Genomic DNA, 14,357 nt, shown 5'->3' on the forward strand with positions numbered 1-14,357 from the left:
CGCACTTTGTCGTTGTGGGGAGTTGTCAGACAACATCTATGAATGGAGACAACAAAGAAGGAAGGAGAAGTGTGCAAGATATGGAGGGCTGTATTTTGTTGGGATTCGGGTCTCCGTTACGACCAGACGGTTTGGAACTCCTGGACGGAGCGCAGAGACAGTGTGTGGTCCTGAGCATGTATGACCGATTAACTCTGACACTATTTGGAACAGAGTACATATAATATACTACCGGAGACCTAATCCGCGGCAGCTCAGGTTCTATACCCTCCGACCACTCCAACTTGATGTCAGCACTGAAGGAGCGGCCTCAGCGAACACACAAGATCCGCTTTCCTCGAGATATAAGGACCTTGAAGCCACCGATTTTACTAGACCAAAGCATCGACCACCGGCCACTTTGGAGGACGTGATCACCAAGGTTCGTCTGAACATCATCGGCTTGGCTTCTACATTCTAATGCTCAGTCTGGATAGCTCAACCGTGCTTATGACGCTGACAAGCATATCAAGGATTCGACAAAGAAGCTGAGCAAATCATCAGCGACAGTGAATGGCTCTGCAACGTCTTCTGCTGAACGAAAGAATAGCAGCTCGCTCCACTTCGTTCTCGCATTCCTGCGCTTTCTATTGGGGATCTGCAATATGCGCTTACCCTCCCTGTTCGTCCACAAGCCACTTCTGAAGGATATCTCAGCTACCAGTATGCTACAGACCATACACTGAGAAGTCTGACGCCTGACCTCCATCGCAGTCCAGCAACTTGATACCCGTCTCGAGCAAGCAACCTTCTTACCAAACCAGTTTGATGTCGTCCACCGACTACCCCGCACGGACATGGCTTATTCTGCGGCTCAATACATCAATTTCTACAACTGCATCTGGCTTATCCTGAACGACATCATAGTTGGCGTTGCGTTTGGCGCGTTCCTGAACGAGAACTCTCAATATTTAGGCCATCTTTTGTGGTTTTATACAAAGGTGAGGCACACATATGCTGATATCATGTTTGTTGACCAGTCCGCAGGTCTATGCTGTGGATCTGATCCGTGACACCTTGTTCTGGCTAGATGACTGGCCCGTTGGTTTGAAACTCAATACCGAGCTTAGCCGTTTCATCTGCCTATCCTTTATTGGCCTGACCGGTGCCTTCGAAGGTGCGATGATCTTGTTGCCTGTAACATTGCTCTAACTGACTTTGTCCCTCCCATATAGTTTGCTTAAATATCCTCGGCCCATATTTTCCCATAGTCGTCTACGTCATTGGTTCTTCTGGCACGATGGGGCTTACCATGACCCTATCTCTTCTGTCGGATCTGTTGTCGCTCCTGTCTCTGCCGCTGTATTTCTCCTATATGACGGTCACCACCGTCTTCAGCGCTATGCTGAGCACGTCGTACTCGTTATTCAACATTTTCAGAGGTGTGTTTGTTCCTCCTCCCAGCAACATACAGCAATGCTTACGACCTGACAGGAAAGAGGAAGAATATTCTCCGAAATCGTGTGGATTCTATGGAATACGACCTTGACCAAGTCCTCCTTGGGACGATCCTATTCACGCTCGTCGCCTTCTTGTTCCCCACCGTCCTAGCGTATTACGCCTTCTTCGCCGCAGTATGTTCTTCCTTGTTGCGCGGTATATTGGTATTGATTCAGTCGCAGGTTCGCATCGCCATCATATTGATGCATGCTAGCCTCGAGACGTCGCTCGCGTTTATGAACCACTTTCCTCTCTTCGTCCTCATGTTGCGCGTGAAGGATCCAGCTCGACTTCCCGGTGGGATACAATTCGAAATCTCCGCTCCTAAGGGTGATGTACCATCAGCATTAATATTGAAGGTGAGCATCACTTTCCCACAAGACGGTTCGAACACTGACCCGCCTGTCGGTAGAATACCCCGATAGCCTTTGGCCAGATCTTCTTCCAGCATTGTATGTCCCTATCTCCGTCAACCTGCCTATGCTGACATCCTATAGTCCTTCTATGGTCCCGCCTCTCAGCTCACTACCACCCCATCCGATTGCTCAAATGCCTAGTGTCAGGCGTCGTCATCTCCCCCATTCCCAGATATTCCATACGATACAGCATGATACCACACCAGGCCTCTCTGCCTGCACGGGACAAGTCAAAAGTAGACTAGATTACGACGTGATGAATCATCTTATAATGCAATAATGCATCGCATCAGAGTATCGCGTCATGAGAATCTCCATTCGCGTGGCCGTTTGCTTCGCCTGTGTGATGACTGCGCCGTCCTCGTCAAGCCTCGAGGCCTTCTCTCTTTCCTCACCATTCCACCTAGATGTCCTCCCCAGTGCTAATAATCTCCAATCCCTCAAGCGGCGACCGCACCGGCCCGCAGTTTCTCGCCGCGCACGTCCTGCCCCTGCTCGACGCTCACTCGATCTCCTACTCGATTCAAACGACCACAAGGCCCGAGCATGCCGGGGAACTCGCACTCGCTTTCCTCTCCTCCCTAGCTGCTGATGGAGCAGCGACGATCATCATCGCCGGTGGTGATGGGACGCTACACGAAGTCGTCAACGCCCTCCACCCCTCGGGGGAAAAGTCGAACGGACCAAAGGACATTCGGTTCGTCCTCCTCCCCTTAGGGACAGCCAACGCGCTATACCATTCCTACTTCCCCCCCTCTCTCCGTTTTAAAGCAGAAGACTACCCGCAGCTATCGTCTGTACCCGTGGATATCCAGCCAAAGCTGCTCTCTCTCGCTTGTTTCCTAGGCGGCAGCACGGGCAAGTGCCACCGGCTCACCCTCGCCTGCACGACGTTCTACCCCGGCCCCAATGGCCTCAAAGCCCCAGAACCGGTCATCTCCTGCGTAGTCACCTCCACAGCGCTGCACGCTGCGATCCTACACGATGCTGAATCCCTGCGCACGCAGTATCCGGGAGTAGAGAGGTTCAAGCACGCAGCGGAGAGGAACATCTCGAAATGGTACGAGGCGCGGGCGTGGGTACTCCCCCTGCCTGGAGGGAAGGTGCAGCTGTACGACCCCACCCTGGGGGAGTTCGCAGATCTGGATGTGGATAAGGAGGAAGAGACGGAGTACGACGAGCCCTTTGCCTACTTCCTCAGCACGGTCAACGTCGATCGGCTCGAGGCGGCATTCCGGATCGCTCCTCTGCAGCGGTCGCACCCGCCAAGGGATCCAAGCATGGACCTCCTCCTGATAAGGCCGAAACGAGACCCGGGGTTTGGAAAGGATCTTACTGGCGCAAGGGCAGCGTTTGGGGGGAAGGTTTTCCGGGTTATGTACGGTGCGTATGGGGATGGGGCGCATGTTGGATACCGGTACGATGGGGAAGGGGAGGTCGGGGAAGGAGGAGAGGGGAGAACGGTGGTCGAGTACTTTAGGTGCGGAGGGTGGGAATGGGAGCCTGTATGTTTACCTTTTTCTTTTTCTTTTCCTGGGCGGGGGATTGACTTGACTGCAGGAGGGCGTTGATGAGAATGCGCATCTGGTCTGTGCCGATGGGACGATCGTTAAGATACCAGAGGGTGGTAAGGCGGTCTGTAAGGTGATGAATTGCACTGAATTGCAATTTTCTATCTGGGCGTGATATTAAATTATTGTTGTATTCCACAGAGTGAAGTGTACATTTTCTAGTCACAAGAAATAAAATGTGTAGAGTTTACTTGTCTGTCATAGTCTGTGATATATAAGCTCTCGGGTGCAATCCCTTTGTTTTCCTCTCGCTTCCGGTCATTCCCTCCTCCTCCTCCTCCTCTACTACACACAGTATGTTACCCAGCGCCTCCCCCATACGCCAAATAGTACGCGTTAAGAGCGCAGGGAATCTCCGCCCTCGCGCTCGCACACTCGCCTCCACCGTCCTGCTCAGCAGGAGCGCCGCAGATTGGCGAACAGAGCCCGTCTCTAAGTTGAAGGATGAACTCCGCAAGCGCGGCTTAGCGTTGTCAGTCCATGTTCATTGACCACTTCCGGGGGAACGCTAATTATGACTGTTGTACAGATCAGGGAATAAGGGCGCTCTTGTCACTCGACTGGTACAAGCCGACCATGCACGGGAACTCGCCTCCCTCTCCTCATCGCGGGACGCAGCAGCGCTTGTCGTCCCTCCCGCCCCTCCCCTGCCGACGACGCTCACACCCAGTCCGCGCACAGTAGCCACCACCGCCCGTGTCCGAGCTACAGAGAGTCTAGAGAGGGACAAGTTCTCCCCCCGTCCGTTTGCTTATGCTTTCCAGCTTCCCCCGGCCGAGCCGGATCATGAAGAGCCCGGGCCAAACATCGTACGCCCCTTTCCCTCCTCATCCTAGGTACAACACGCTCACCTCCTCCAGCCGTACCTCGCCGACAGTTGGGGTTCTCAAGCCTTCGAATCCGCCTCCCCGCCCCAGCCGCCCGAGTCATCCGAGCCCAAAGTGCTCACCGTCGCTTCGGTCTCGACGCACCTCTCGGGTGGCCCCATCTCGAACCTGTTCGAGATCTCCGACCGCCCTGATATGGGCAGCAGCAGCAGCGCCGGCATTCAGAGCGCGAGCCAGAGGGCGGTCAGCCACGCTTCAGGCTTGTTGGAGAGTGTGGGCGAGGCTGTAGGAGGTTGGGGGTTCCCCAGTGATGTATTAGGCTTGCCGGAGGTGAAAGAGGAGAATAATAAGAAGGAGAGGATGAGGGAGATGAGCCGGGAGGAGGCGGGGGGTCTGTGGGCTGTGGGAGGGATATTGGCCGGAGGCTGGTTGTTGGGCGCTATCTTTACTCCTAAGAAGGTTGAACATGAGGGAAAACATTGACCGGGACATGGAAATGTAGATAGGAACTTGTGTGCTTGAACTAGCTGTATGACCCGCGTATTGCTAGACGTATTATTATTCTCTTTCCTTTGTCTGGTGTCTAGGTGTAAAAGTACACATTTCTCTAGTCAGCATCCCCATAATAATCCCTGATCGTCGTATTCTTCGACGTATAGTTCGGCGTATGCGTACCCGGCTTTGGGCGGTGCGTGTCCACAGCGCCGATGGGGACGGTGTATCTCTCTTCGTCTGTGCCGTACGCTTTGGGGGTGAGCTTGATCACCGTGTGCAGGGGGATCTTAATATACGGCAGGTCGGACTGGTTGAGGTTGAGGAAGTACGCATATCTGTAAACGAACTCGTTATCTCCCATTCGATTTGGTGTACATCAGCGGCTCACAAACAACGCAAGATCGCCTGATGGCATATGATCAAGATGTTCTCCTGCCGTTCCAGTTCCATAATAATCGGTTCCAGCCTGACGACGACATCGCGATACGACTCCCCGCCCCTGTATCTGTAATTGAACTTGTCCTCGTCCCGACTGGCAAAGTCCTCAGGGTACTTGGCCTCGATCTCCTCGTACGTCATCCCGTCACAGACGCCGGCGTCGAGCTCGTCGAGCGACTTCCAGTCGAGTTTCTCGTATGGCAGGTGCTCGGCAGTCTGGATCGTCCGCCGCAGGGTGGATGTCCAGACCTATTTGTGGGTTAGTTGGGTGGGATGTGGTACGCAGGCTGAAAGCAGACGTACAGTTAGGTTGGCGTCTCCGACGATGTCGTGTATCAGCGAGGGGAGGGCTTTGGCGTACTTCTTCCCTCTCGGGGAGAGGTCCGAGTCTCCCCCAATCTTACCCTGCACGTTGAACATGCTCTCGCCATGCTACGACTTGTCAGTCAAGTCCCATAGGGCCGCGGGGGACGTACTCTGGAGAGATAGATCGCCCTCGGCTTCAAGTGCAAGTTCAACAGATAGAACGCAATCCGACTCTGCATATACCCTCTGACGCGCGAAACCGTTACCTGCCTCCCGACATTGATGATCTTGACATAACTCAAATGGGACTCCGTCACCGTCTCGTACACTTTCTCATACTGCTTGATCCGGTTCATAAAGTCCTGCTTGGCATTCTCCCGGGACATGCCTTTATAGTCTGGGTCACCGGAGGAGACCTTGAGCGCGATGTTCGCGGCGATCACTTCGGGGTCGTCGCAGAGGGATTCGAGGAAGATGAGGTCGATCCCGGGCTCGGAAGCGACACGAGCGGCAATCTTTGATCGGCGGTCTACGGTGCTGTTCGTTGCGTCTACAGGGGATGAGAGGGGGTAGCGAGCGGGCAGGGAGGCGTACCGTGGATACCGATGTTCCCGCCAGCTCGGAGCCAGGAAATCAAGTTGCTCAAGCTCTCCTCAGACAGGGCATCCCGCGCCTTCTGACCTTCCTCGTTGCTCGAGCTGAAGTAGATGGCAGAGTGATCTTCCTTGATCCCCATTCTGTGCGAGTCAGCTACGGGGCTTGAGATACAGGAGAAAGAAAGCGTACTGCTGTTGTTTCATGCGCGCTTTCTTCCGCCGCAGTTGGCCGACGTTGAACACCTGTACGTCGTATTCCAACCACTGCCCCCCTATCAGTGGAGTACGCAACGTTGAGCAATGGGCATACCCGGAGATATCGAGTCAGCTTGTTACTCAAATACGACTTTCCACGCGCGGGCAAGCCGACCATAGCGACGACCAGCTTCGCCTCCGAGTAATCAGGCTTCTCCACTGTACCTCCTTCAGCAACAGCACGACGGTGCACAGTAACCCCACATACCCTTCTTCCCAATACCCATGACAGACTGAGGCGGCGTCCCCGGACGAGTCGTATCCCTGCTTGCGCGCCTGCTCAGCTCAGCAGCACGCTTGCTCGCACTAGCCGCTTCGTCGAACTCCTTCAACCTACCCCCAATCAGCAAGGTTCTATAAGGTTGGGTGGAGGGGAAGCTCACAAGCTCGACCCAGCTAAAAACGGCTGTTTCCTAGCCAAGCTCTCGCTCCTCTTCGGTCCTCCAGCAGTAGAATTCGCATCCTTCGGTGGAGTACCTGCCGCTTGGGGGCCTGATGGGGCAGGTGTGGGTGCGGAAGTGGGTGCGGTTCGGTGGGACTCTTTGGCGATCTTGATTGATTTCAGGGCGGCGTCAACTTGCAGAAGGTCGGCTTCCTGCAGAGGATGTAGAGCGGGGATGTTGGCTTTGGTAGAATCGCCTGACATGTTGAGGAGAAATAGAAAAGTACAAACAATATTGAATGAATGAATGAAAGTAAATGTTGCTGTTAATGAGAGTGATTAGGGACACCGGAGTTATCGCTTCCGAGATACCTCCGATAATGTAGACCCTGAACGTCCCTTTCAACCTTCCCTTTGAACATTTACTTCAGAAATTATGGACTCTGCAACACTGCTCCTTTCCCACATAGCACGGGATATTCACCAAGAGCCGGCATACAACTGTTCTCTCCCTGGGCAAGGATTTCACCGCTCTCTCTTCCTCACCCCCCTCTCTGCGCTTCTGCCACCAGAAACCGAGAGATGTATCCTTCAAGCACTCTTCTTCCTACCCCCATCGGTATTCGCAGATCCGTACGAGCTCAAGCAGCAGGCCGACGATCACCGGCTCGGGAAATTCATGATATTTGGAGTGACTGATTTGGAGGGGCCCGTGAGCGCCGTAGACCCCAGAGGGACGGTCGTGCTGCTTAACTTGGACCCATCGAAAGAGGGCGGGGGAAGCGAGCTGCCTTTGCATATGCGTTACCCGGAGCCGGTGGAGCATAACCTGTTGGATATGTATGGACAGGTGGGGTTTGAGCTGCCGTGTCCTATCGTATATTGGGCTTGTGGTACGCTGTTTCCGTCCCCGGGAGGATAGGGCTGACAACCCGGCAGAGAGCGTTGACAACAATGAGGAGACGTCACCCTTCGATGACCTGACACCACCTTTCGTTTCCCCATACAAGAGCGGCACATCGTTTTATTTCCTTCCCGTTCAAGCGCCTGAGGGCAAGCAACCCGGCAATCCAGTGATAGAAGTACATGTCCCTGCAGGAGACTTATCCCATCTCCCGGCAGTCGAATGGGGCACCACCCACGTCATCCTCTTGGCCTTCCTCTATGTCGCCTACAGCGCCTGGAGCGTCCCTCCACGCCCGCACAGCACGGCACGAGAGAAGGTCGAGTGAGTGGGAGATGGTACACGGTTTCTCCATTTTGGGATGTATGGTAGATCACAGGGTGCGAATACGATATTGTGCGGGAGGAGATATATGTCCGAGAGGTTGCAAGTCGAAAACGAAGAAACTGAGCTGCAGGTAGACAGGGAGAAACGCACGAGACCAGCAGGTGAGACGAAGCGGGTATGCAGAGGCCTGCAAGGTGGTCGCCCGCTTACGCAACGACACACCCCCCAGACCGCTTCTTGAGCACCTTCCCCCACTTGCCGCGCATGCTCTCCTTCAGCGCGAGGTTGAACACCTCCCTCACCCCCTGCCCCGTCTTCGCCGAACACTCGACGTACTTCGCCCCTATCTCGCGGGCGACACCGGCACCTTGATCGGGCGTGACGGGCACTTGGCCCTGTGCGGCGAGCATCCGCCGCGTGTGGTCGTCTTGTCGCAGGTCGATCTTCGTCCCTACAAGGATCTTGGGTGTCGTCTCGCAGAAATGGGCTACCTCGGGGTACCACTACCGTGCCAGTGAACCGCATTAGCCTCTGATACATCGAGGTGGGGAGAGAGAGCAGAACGCACCTTATCCTGCACATTGGCCAAGCTGACGGGAAAGTCTACGGCGAAGACGATGAGGATGACATCACTCTCTGGATAACTGAGTGGCCGGAGTCGGTCATACTCTTCCTGCCCGGCCGTATCCCACAACGCGAGCTCCACTGTCTTTCCCTCATAAGGTACGGTAGTGACATAGTTCTCGAACACAGTCGGTACGTATGCCTGTTATCGAACGAGTGGTCAGCGTCTGCTTGCCTGCTCGGAGGGGAGAAGACGCACTTCGGGAAACCGGTTCTCGGCATAGACGATCAGCAGACATGTCTTCCCACATCCTCCATCTCCGACGACAACGAGCTTCTTCTTAAAGTCCGGTCTGCGGCCTGGGAACCCTCCCGCGCTTGACTGGTCGTGCTCGTACTGTTCGAGGCATGTCAGGGGTGTTCTGGGCTGAAGAGTGAGGACGGACCTCCATGGTGGGTGCTCAGTGCTTGACGGGGTTGAGGTAGTGACGGGGATGGACGTTGATGAGGAGAAGCTGGACAGAAGAGAGAGAGGAAGAGGAAGAGAAAGGTGCAGGTCACGTTATCTGTCAAAGGTATGTTCCTCAGTGATACCGCGACGCGCCTTCTTTCTCAGCCACGATAACACAGCCACCGCCCTGGCACGTGCACGTCGATCAACCACCGATCGTGTCCCGTCCCTTTGGGTATGTCTCACCTTGGACACACTCTGCAGTATTCCAACAAACAAAGAAATCCGCCACTGCTTCCGATGGCCTACTTCTCTCAGTCTCACCACGCTCAGTACGCATACCCTGGCATGCCTACTCCCACACCGTCCGCTGTCCATTCCCGCGCTGGCACACCTGCTGCTACGGCCACTGCAGGCATGGTGCCGGAGAGGCAGCCTGCGAGAGCGAGACGTGGGCAGGCGGATCACAGGGAGCGAGGACAGGTATTCAAAAATACGTTCACAAAGGACCGTGAGTCGCCTTTGTCTGAATGTGAAGAGTATGTGCTGGGAATGAATGCTCATCTTGGCCCGGTAGTGATGCACCTCATGTACGCGTTTGGGGACGTGCCAAACCCCGCACCTGATACCGTCGGGGTCATGGAGGAGATCGTGATCGAGTACATCCTCGACCTGGTCCGTCTCTATCATTCTCTTCACATACTTCCTGCCTTCTAGCGTGCATCCTACCCCGCACTTCTCAAGCGGGATGACGCGTCCCTCTACACCGCGGGTCACATTTCTCCTTCTCCCACCGCTGGCGTGTGATTCGCATGCTGACCCTTATCAATGGATGCAGTGCCAGGCAGCCCTTCGCCACACACCTTCCAAGAACCGGCTGCACGTCGACGACCTGCGCTGGGCTCTCCGGCACGAGGCGGACGCAAAAGAGCTCGGGAGGCTCGAGGAGCTGCTCTTCCTACACGAGGAGATCAAACGCGCGAGGGCGGAGTTCGAGGTTGAGAACGGGGCTTGAAGGCGCGGGGATTTCGGCCGGTCTGGCCTCTTCTCACATCGGCCTGATGCTGCTGGAGAAGCCTGACAAGGCCGGATCTTGGCTGCTCAGGCGTGGGCGGGGCTACTGGCCATTGTCAGGTTGACACTCAGGTGATGCGGGGATTACGTTCGACAAGGAGGGCGAGGCGTGCTCGCTTGAATCCAGCGAGTCTGTATGAGTAGGTCCGTGTATCCTTACAGTAGTTGGGGACTGGGGTGCGTATCAGCAGGATTTTGGGGGAGTACGGTGTGAATACCATAGCCCCATTCTATTGTGTTCCGTGGCGTAGTTGATCAAGAAGTCGGCCAAGCGAGGGCGTGGTGAACGGCAGTTCACGGCGTGTTGTTGGCGTAACGAGAAGCTGCTAGCAAGGGTTCCCAGAAACTGAGGGCTGCTTCTCTCGATAGCTTCTGCGACAAATGAAATTCTGAGCCACTGCCAACACTGAGGAGAAATTGTTGTCCTCCTCAGATTTACTCGTATCCTCCGCGGCGGTCCAGGCTGCCGGTTCCTACACAGAATCATCCTCTTTCTATTCGCGGCGCCGTGCCCATGCGCAGCGACGGCCATCACTAACCATCACCACCAGTCTTCAACTGATTTCCGATCAGCATCACGGCGGCTCCTCGGCAGCCGCCATTTCACCTGCAAGTGTATTGATCCCAGTCGCAGCGCCGGAAGCGCCGGGCAGTTGTGAACAGTTCCCCTGTCTCTCTGACGATGATAGCAATGTGATGATATTTAGGCTGTAAGAGCATGACTCGACCGCAACCGCCAGAATCGGCGTGGTCGCGGATTTTCCTCGTGGAGAAAGGGGTTGTAAAGGAAGAAAGCTTATTGGGTGGTGCTAATCGTGCGCAATCAGACCATATGCTGGTGGTAGCAGACGCGTGAGGGCGTAATGCTCATTGGTGCGTGTGGGAGGCACAGTGAAAGATAACCAGAAGTGGGGTGGTTGTGGGGTTGTGGCTTCGGAGAGGGATGGAACAAGAGGTAGAAATGGGAACCAATTTGGGGCATGCCCCCGATCGCGAATCCGAACGAATTGCACTGTGGTTCGCTGTGCTAGATGCTACGTATCAGAGGGGCTAAACGGAGGGGTACTCTAACAAGCAACCTGTTGCGCGTCTCGGAGATCTGCCTGACATTCTCGAGAATGTTCCGCTGGGGAGACGGAGCGCGTGTGGGCGATTGGAGAGAGAACAGAGGGAAGGAAGAGGGAGGTCCGCCCGCGTAAGATGATCATGCTGCGCCTGCTGGTTAGAGCAAGAGAGTTGAGGGAGGGGATAGGATGAGTTCGGCAAAAGACGAAGGGACACAGCGGGAGAGATGAGAAGTAAAGGAAAACAACACGTGGTTGCCTACCCTTATGGGTGAGGCAAACCTGAGCGCTTGACTGCTTTTTGCCTTGCCTCACTCGCTCCTGACCTGCTCCTCCTCGACTCTTTCTATCCAGTACTTTATCACCCCCTCACTCCCCCTCTCTCTCCGTGCTAGACGCACCCACAGGACAATTTCACTTCAAACTCGACGACGACCACCATCTATCGAGTCAGTTAAGCATATCACAAGCACCCAAGGCCTGCTTGTTCTTCAACCCCCGAAAACGATATCCCCTGATTACCCCAATTCAATACTAGGTGAGTTCCGTCGACCACTCCATCGTTTCTCCATCTCCACCACCACTTGCCATATCTGTGCGCCCTCTGCTTTTCGGGCGGCTGTCGGTGTGCTCGTGCACATGCCAGCAATAGCAGGAGGCGACCGGGAGCGTGGGTCTCTAGGACCGCAACCCTGTGCCCACTTCGCACACCTCATGGCCATTGTTTTCCCCTGGACTACGGGCACTGTCTATACCTTATGAGGCCTGCCCGGTTTCACGCGGTCAACTCCCCGCGCAATCTTCTTCTCGACCACCTCGGGTTGTTGATGCTCCCTCAACTCCCCCTTCCGACCGAGGATACTTCTGCTCCTCGACCGCCCTAGTCAAGGGCAAGACTCGACCGTACATCATCGCCTATTTCCCGTCCGCCAAAGCGAGAGCACAATCCGTTTTACCCCTATCTCGCAATTATCCCTTTTCCGTCCTAGTGTATCGCTCAGCATCGCCCTCTATTTCTTTCTCCTTCCCCTCATTATATTCCTCTCCACCGCGGAACACATTCGCTGACCTGGCACCTGTCCCTTGGACAGGTTATATGCTCGCTGCAACCCTCAGCGGTCAACCCGTCGTACCCTCTCCCTGGGCGGTCGCCGCTCCCGTCCCCCCGTCCAGCAAGAAAGGAAAGACCCCCTGGGAACTTGCGCACACCGCAACACAACAAACACCCAACATGGCTCTCGCCAGCACCCGCCCGGTCTACATGACCCTCGTTCACGGGGAAATGGAGACTATCCGTATCCTCCCCAAGACCTACGGGGTGAGTTCCAAGTGTATGCGCCGCGCTACCGCGCTAATACTTCGCTAGGACCTCGAAGTAGTAGCCCGAGATTGGCTCAAGCCTCCGGAGGGCACTGCATTCGCCCTCCGGGTGCCAACAGATATGGCATCCTGGGCAGCTAGCCGTGTCATCCAAGGACCTTGGATCTGGATCGGCAACGATGAGACCTGGCAGATTGCTACTCAAGGTATACCTGGTATCAGAGTCGAGATTGTCTCCGATGCCGCTGCCCCTCCTCCTGAGTAGGTCCGCCAAATATTCCGCGCATATACACCGCTAATGAGTGAATAGCCCTCCTCCCCGTCCTCCTACCCCTGTGCTCGAGATGCCTGCGACGTTCAACCTGGAACTCGATCCGGGTCAGACTGTCGCTCTCGAGACGTGGGTCACTTCCGAAGAGTACGACATGTCGAAGACCGACGACAACATCATGGTCGACGGAACGTTCTACGGCAAGCTGAGCATTGTCCACAAGCCTGGCACGCATACAGTGGATTTCACCGGCACACGATACAGAGACCCCGGTCTGCAGGGCGACTTCTGGATGGACGCGTCCATCATGCGTCGTCTGGCCTTGGTCTCGAAACAGCAGTCGGTCGCACGATGCCAAGCAACAATCATGGCCCCGAGCCCACAATACTGTGACTTTTACATCACCATGTCCAACCTTTGGCGGCTTGGTGTCACCTTCCCGCAAGCTGAGATACTGCCGGACGGGAGGGCCAAGTTTTTCATTCGGACTGCGAACAAGAATGGCTATCTTGAGCATTTCCATACCGAGACGGTCGTCACATCCCTCTATTACGAAGTGACGTAAGTACCGTTGATTGATGTTCCTACGTAAAAATCACTCATGCGTTGAAATCTAGTCCGGAAGTCGGAGTGGACGGTGCGGCTTCTTACGTCAAGCATTGGAATGGCAGCTTTGCGGTGCCTTTCGATATGTTCATACCTCATCTGTACAAAATTCTCGATAGCGTCGGCGTTCCTGTGAAGGAGCGCACCAACTTCATCTGGTAAGCATAATGTCCATTATGAGAACGGTCACCCTAACCATGACACAGCAACAACATCAACGCTTTCTCGCACCACAAGACGATTGCTTTCCGCCTCATGTCTCCCAAACGCCTCTCCTCCGCCATCGACATCTCCGTTACCACCGATCCGAGCACCTGCACCCGCGTCTTCCTCCTCTGGCGCGGTCTGCCCGACGATGAGCTGCCTCTATTCGATGGACGCGGGGCGAAGGAGGCGGCCGCGTTCGACTGGCGCGATGAGATCGGCTGGACGGAAGCCGCCCTCGACGCGAAAAATTTCAGGATACTCGAACTGAGCATCATGGAGTGCATCTGAGCGACATTACTCTGCATCTTTCTCTCCGCGTTCCGTCATGCGGACTGTTTTAACTCGAGCCACAGTTTCTCTTTGCGGACATATTTTCGCAGTGTCTGTTTTCTTATTCCTTGTTCTTTCCTTTCCGGCATTTTCATTTTCTTTCTGCTTTGCATTCTCCGGCCAAGCCGAACACATGGGGATACCTGACCTAACGGGGATACCTATTTTATGACGTAATGCTTCTCCTTTCAAGACTCCGAGTGCTTTCCTTTTCCATCGATTCCCTTTTACCTTCATGTCCTTAACGCCTTACCCTCAAAAGCGACAACATCATCTGTTCCAGCGAACCAACAGCAAACAACAACAACATAATCCGACGCCCGACGCCCCGCCTGTGCCATATCCAACGTACCTACTGCACGTGTCCCCACATTCGTAATCTCTCTTCATTCTCTGTATTGTATGTACAGTAGGCCTTCCGAGCTGTTACATACACTCTTTCCTGACGAAAGATTACGAGCACGCGGTTGTAAT

The 14,357-nt window shown here is 54.9% G+C and overlaps 7 protein-coding genes across 7 annotated transcripts; 5 read left to right on the forward strand and 2 right to left on the reverse strand.

Annotated features, from left to right (window-relative positions):
* Positions 1–328: 328 nt before the first annotated feature.
* On the forward strand, positions 329–2,140 carry DACRYDRAFT_74837 (Gpi1-domain-containing protein; the record flags this gene model as incomplete). The annotated part of the gene is made up of 9 exons (XM_040776090.1): positions 329–421; positions 477–702; positions 754–980; positions 1,027–1,156; positions 1,215–1,421; positions 1,474–1,613; positions 1,662–1,838; positions 1,892–1,931; positions 1,977–2,140. Exons 2-9 carry the CDS (start codon positions 645–647, stop codon positions 2,138–2,140), a joined length of 1,143 nt encoding a protein of 380 aa, XP_040632475.1. The 5' UTR covers positions 329–421; positions 477–644.
* Positions 2,141–2,302: 162 nt separating this feature from the next.
* DACRYDRAFT_113659 (uncharacterized protein) lies at positions 2,303–4,863 on the forward strand (the record flags this gene model as incomplete). Its single annotated transcript, XM_040769673.1, has 5 exons — positions 2,303–3,400; positions 3,456–3,534; positions 3,815–3,938; positions 3,996–4,275; positions 4,327–4,863. 5 exons carry the CDS (start codon positions 2,303–2,305, stop codon positions 4,774–4,776), a joined length of 2,031 nt encoding a protein of 676 aa, XP_040632476.1. The 3' UTR covers positions 4,777–4,863.
* Positions 4,864–4,869: 6 nt separating this feature from the next.
* Positions 4,870–7,014, reverse strand: DACRYDRAFT_62122 (bifunctional 6-phosphofructo-2-kinase/fructose-2-6-bisphosphate 2-phosphatase). The gene is made up of 9 exons (XM_040775689.1): positions 6,767–7,014; positions 6,592–6,716; positions 6,439–6,542; positions 6,319–6,392; positions 6,127–6,269; positions 5,703–6,082; positions 5,530–5,658; positions 5,177–5,475; positions 4,870–5,123 (listed from the first exon to the last, which is right to left on the reverse strand). The coding sequence occupies exons 2-9, from the start codon at positions 6,608–6,610 to the stop codon at positions 4,901–4,903; spliced, it is 1,371 nt and encodes a 456-aa protein (XP_040632477.1). The 5' UTR covers positions 6,611–6,716; positions 6,767–7,014; the 3' UTR covers positions 4,870–4,900.
* Positions 7,015–7,201: 187 nt separating this feature from the next.
* Positions 7,202–7,997, forward strand: DACRYDRAFT_104071 (uncharacterized protein; the record flags this gene model as incomplete). Its single annotated transcript, XM_040767874.1, has 2 exons — positions 7,202–7,658; positions 7,705–7,997. 2 exons carry the CDS (start codon positions 7,202–7,204, stop codon positions 7,995–7,997), a joined length of 750 nt encoding a protein of 249 aa, XP_040632478.1.
* A 37-nt stretch (positions 7,998–8,034) lies between these two features.
* DACRYDRAFT_113661 (uncharacterized protein) lies at positions 8,035–9,012 on the reverse strand (the record flags this gene model as incomplete). The annotated part of the gene is made up of 4 exons (XM_040769674.1): positions 8,035–8,499; positions 8,565–8,762; positions 8,820–8,957; positions 9,007–9,012. 4 exons carry the CDS (start codon positions 9,010–9,012, stop codon positions 8,203–8,205), a joined length of 639 nt encoding a protein of 212 aa, XP_040632479.1. The 3' UTR covers positions 8,035–8,202.
* A 327-nt stretch (positions 9,013–9,339) lies between these two features.
* Positions 9,340–10,278, forward strand: DACRYDRAFT_20020 (TFIID-domain-containing protein). Its single transcript, XM_040771765.1, has 3 exons — positions 9,340–9,522; positions 9,589–9,686; positions 9,850–10,278. Exons 1-3 carry the CDS (start codon positions 9,360–9,362, stop codon positions 10,024–10,026), a joined length of 438 nt encoding a protein of 145 aa, XP_040632480.1. The 5' UTR covers positions 9,340–9,359; the 3' UTR covers positions 10,027–10,278.
* A 2,051-nt stretch (positions 10,279–12,329) lies between these two features.
* Positions 12,330–14,195, forward strand: DACRYDRAFT_74849 (uncharacterized protein). The gene is made up of 5 exons (XM_040776091.1): positions 12,330–12,467; positions 12,516–12,730; positions 12,780–13,301; positions 13,358–13,504; positions 13,553–14,195. The coding sequence occupies exons 1-5, from the start codon at positions 12,381–12,383 to the stop codon at positions 13,839–13,841; spliced, it is 1,260 nt and encodes a 419-aa protein (XP_040632481.1). The 5' UTR covers positions 12,330–12,380; the 3' UTR covers positions 13,842–14,195.
* The last annotated feature ends 162 nt before the right edge of the window (positions 14,196–14,357 follow it).

The sequence above is a fragment of the Dacryopinax primogenitus genome, assembly GCF_000292625.1.
Source record: "Dacryopinax primogenitus strain DJM-731 SS1 chromosome Unknown DACRYscaffold_2, whole genome shotgun sequence".
Lineage (NCBI taxonomy): Eukaryota > Fungi > Basidiomycota > Dacrymycetes > Dacrymycetales > Dacrymycetaceae > Dacryopinax > Dacryopinax primogenitus.

Excerpts from the sequence above, each read along its gene's own strand:
- DACRYDRAFT_62122 (XM_040775689.1), bottom strand. Across the intron at positions 5,659-5,702 it reads GGGCGATCTATCTCTCCAGA|CATGGCGAGAGCATGTTCAA; the intron begins GTACGTCCCCCG and ends GACAAGTCGTAG. Across the intron at positions 5,124-5,176 it reads CAGGCGATCTTGCGTTGTTT|ATATGCGTACTTCCTCAACC; the intron begins GTGAGCCGCTGA and ends GTTCGTTTACAG.
- DACRYDRAFT_20020 (XM_040771765.1), top strand. The coding sequence starts at position 9,360 with ATGCCTACTCCCACACCGTCCGCTGTCCATTCCCGCGCTGGCACACCT. Across the intron at positions 9,523-9,588 it reads AAATACGTTCACAAAGGACC|TGATGCACCTCATGTACGCG; the intron begins GTGAGTCGCCTT and ends TTGGCCCGGTAG. Across the intron at positions 9,687-9,849 it reads TCGAGTACATCCTCGACCTG|TGCCAGGCAGCCCTTCGCCA; the intron begins GTCCGTCTCTAT and ends CAATGGATGCAG.
- DACRYDRAFT_74849 (XM_040776091.1), top strand. The coding sequence starts at position 12,381 with ATGGCTCTCGCCAGCACCCGCCCGGTCTACATGACCCTCGTTCACGGG. Across the intron at positions 12,468-12,515 it reads TCCTCCCCAAGACCTACGGG|GACCTCGAAGTAGTAGCCCG; the intron begins GTGAGTTCCAAG and ends ATACTTCGCTAG. Across the intron at positions 12,731-12,779 it reads GCCGCTGCCCCTCCTCCTGA|CCCTCCTCCCCGTCCTCCTA; the intron begins GTAGGTCCGCCA and ends ATGAGTGAATAG.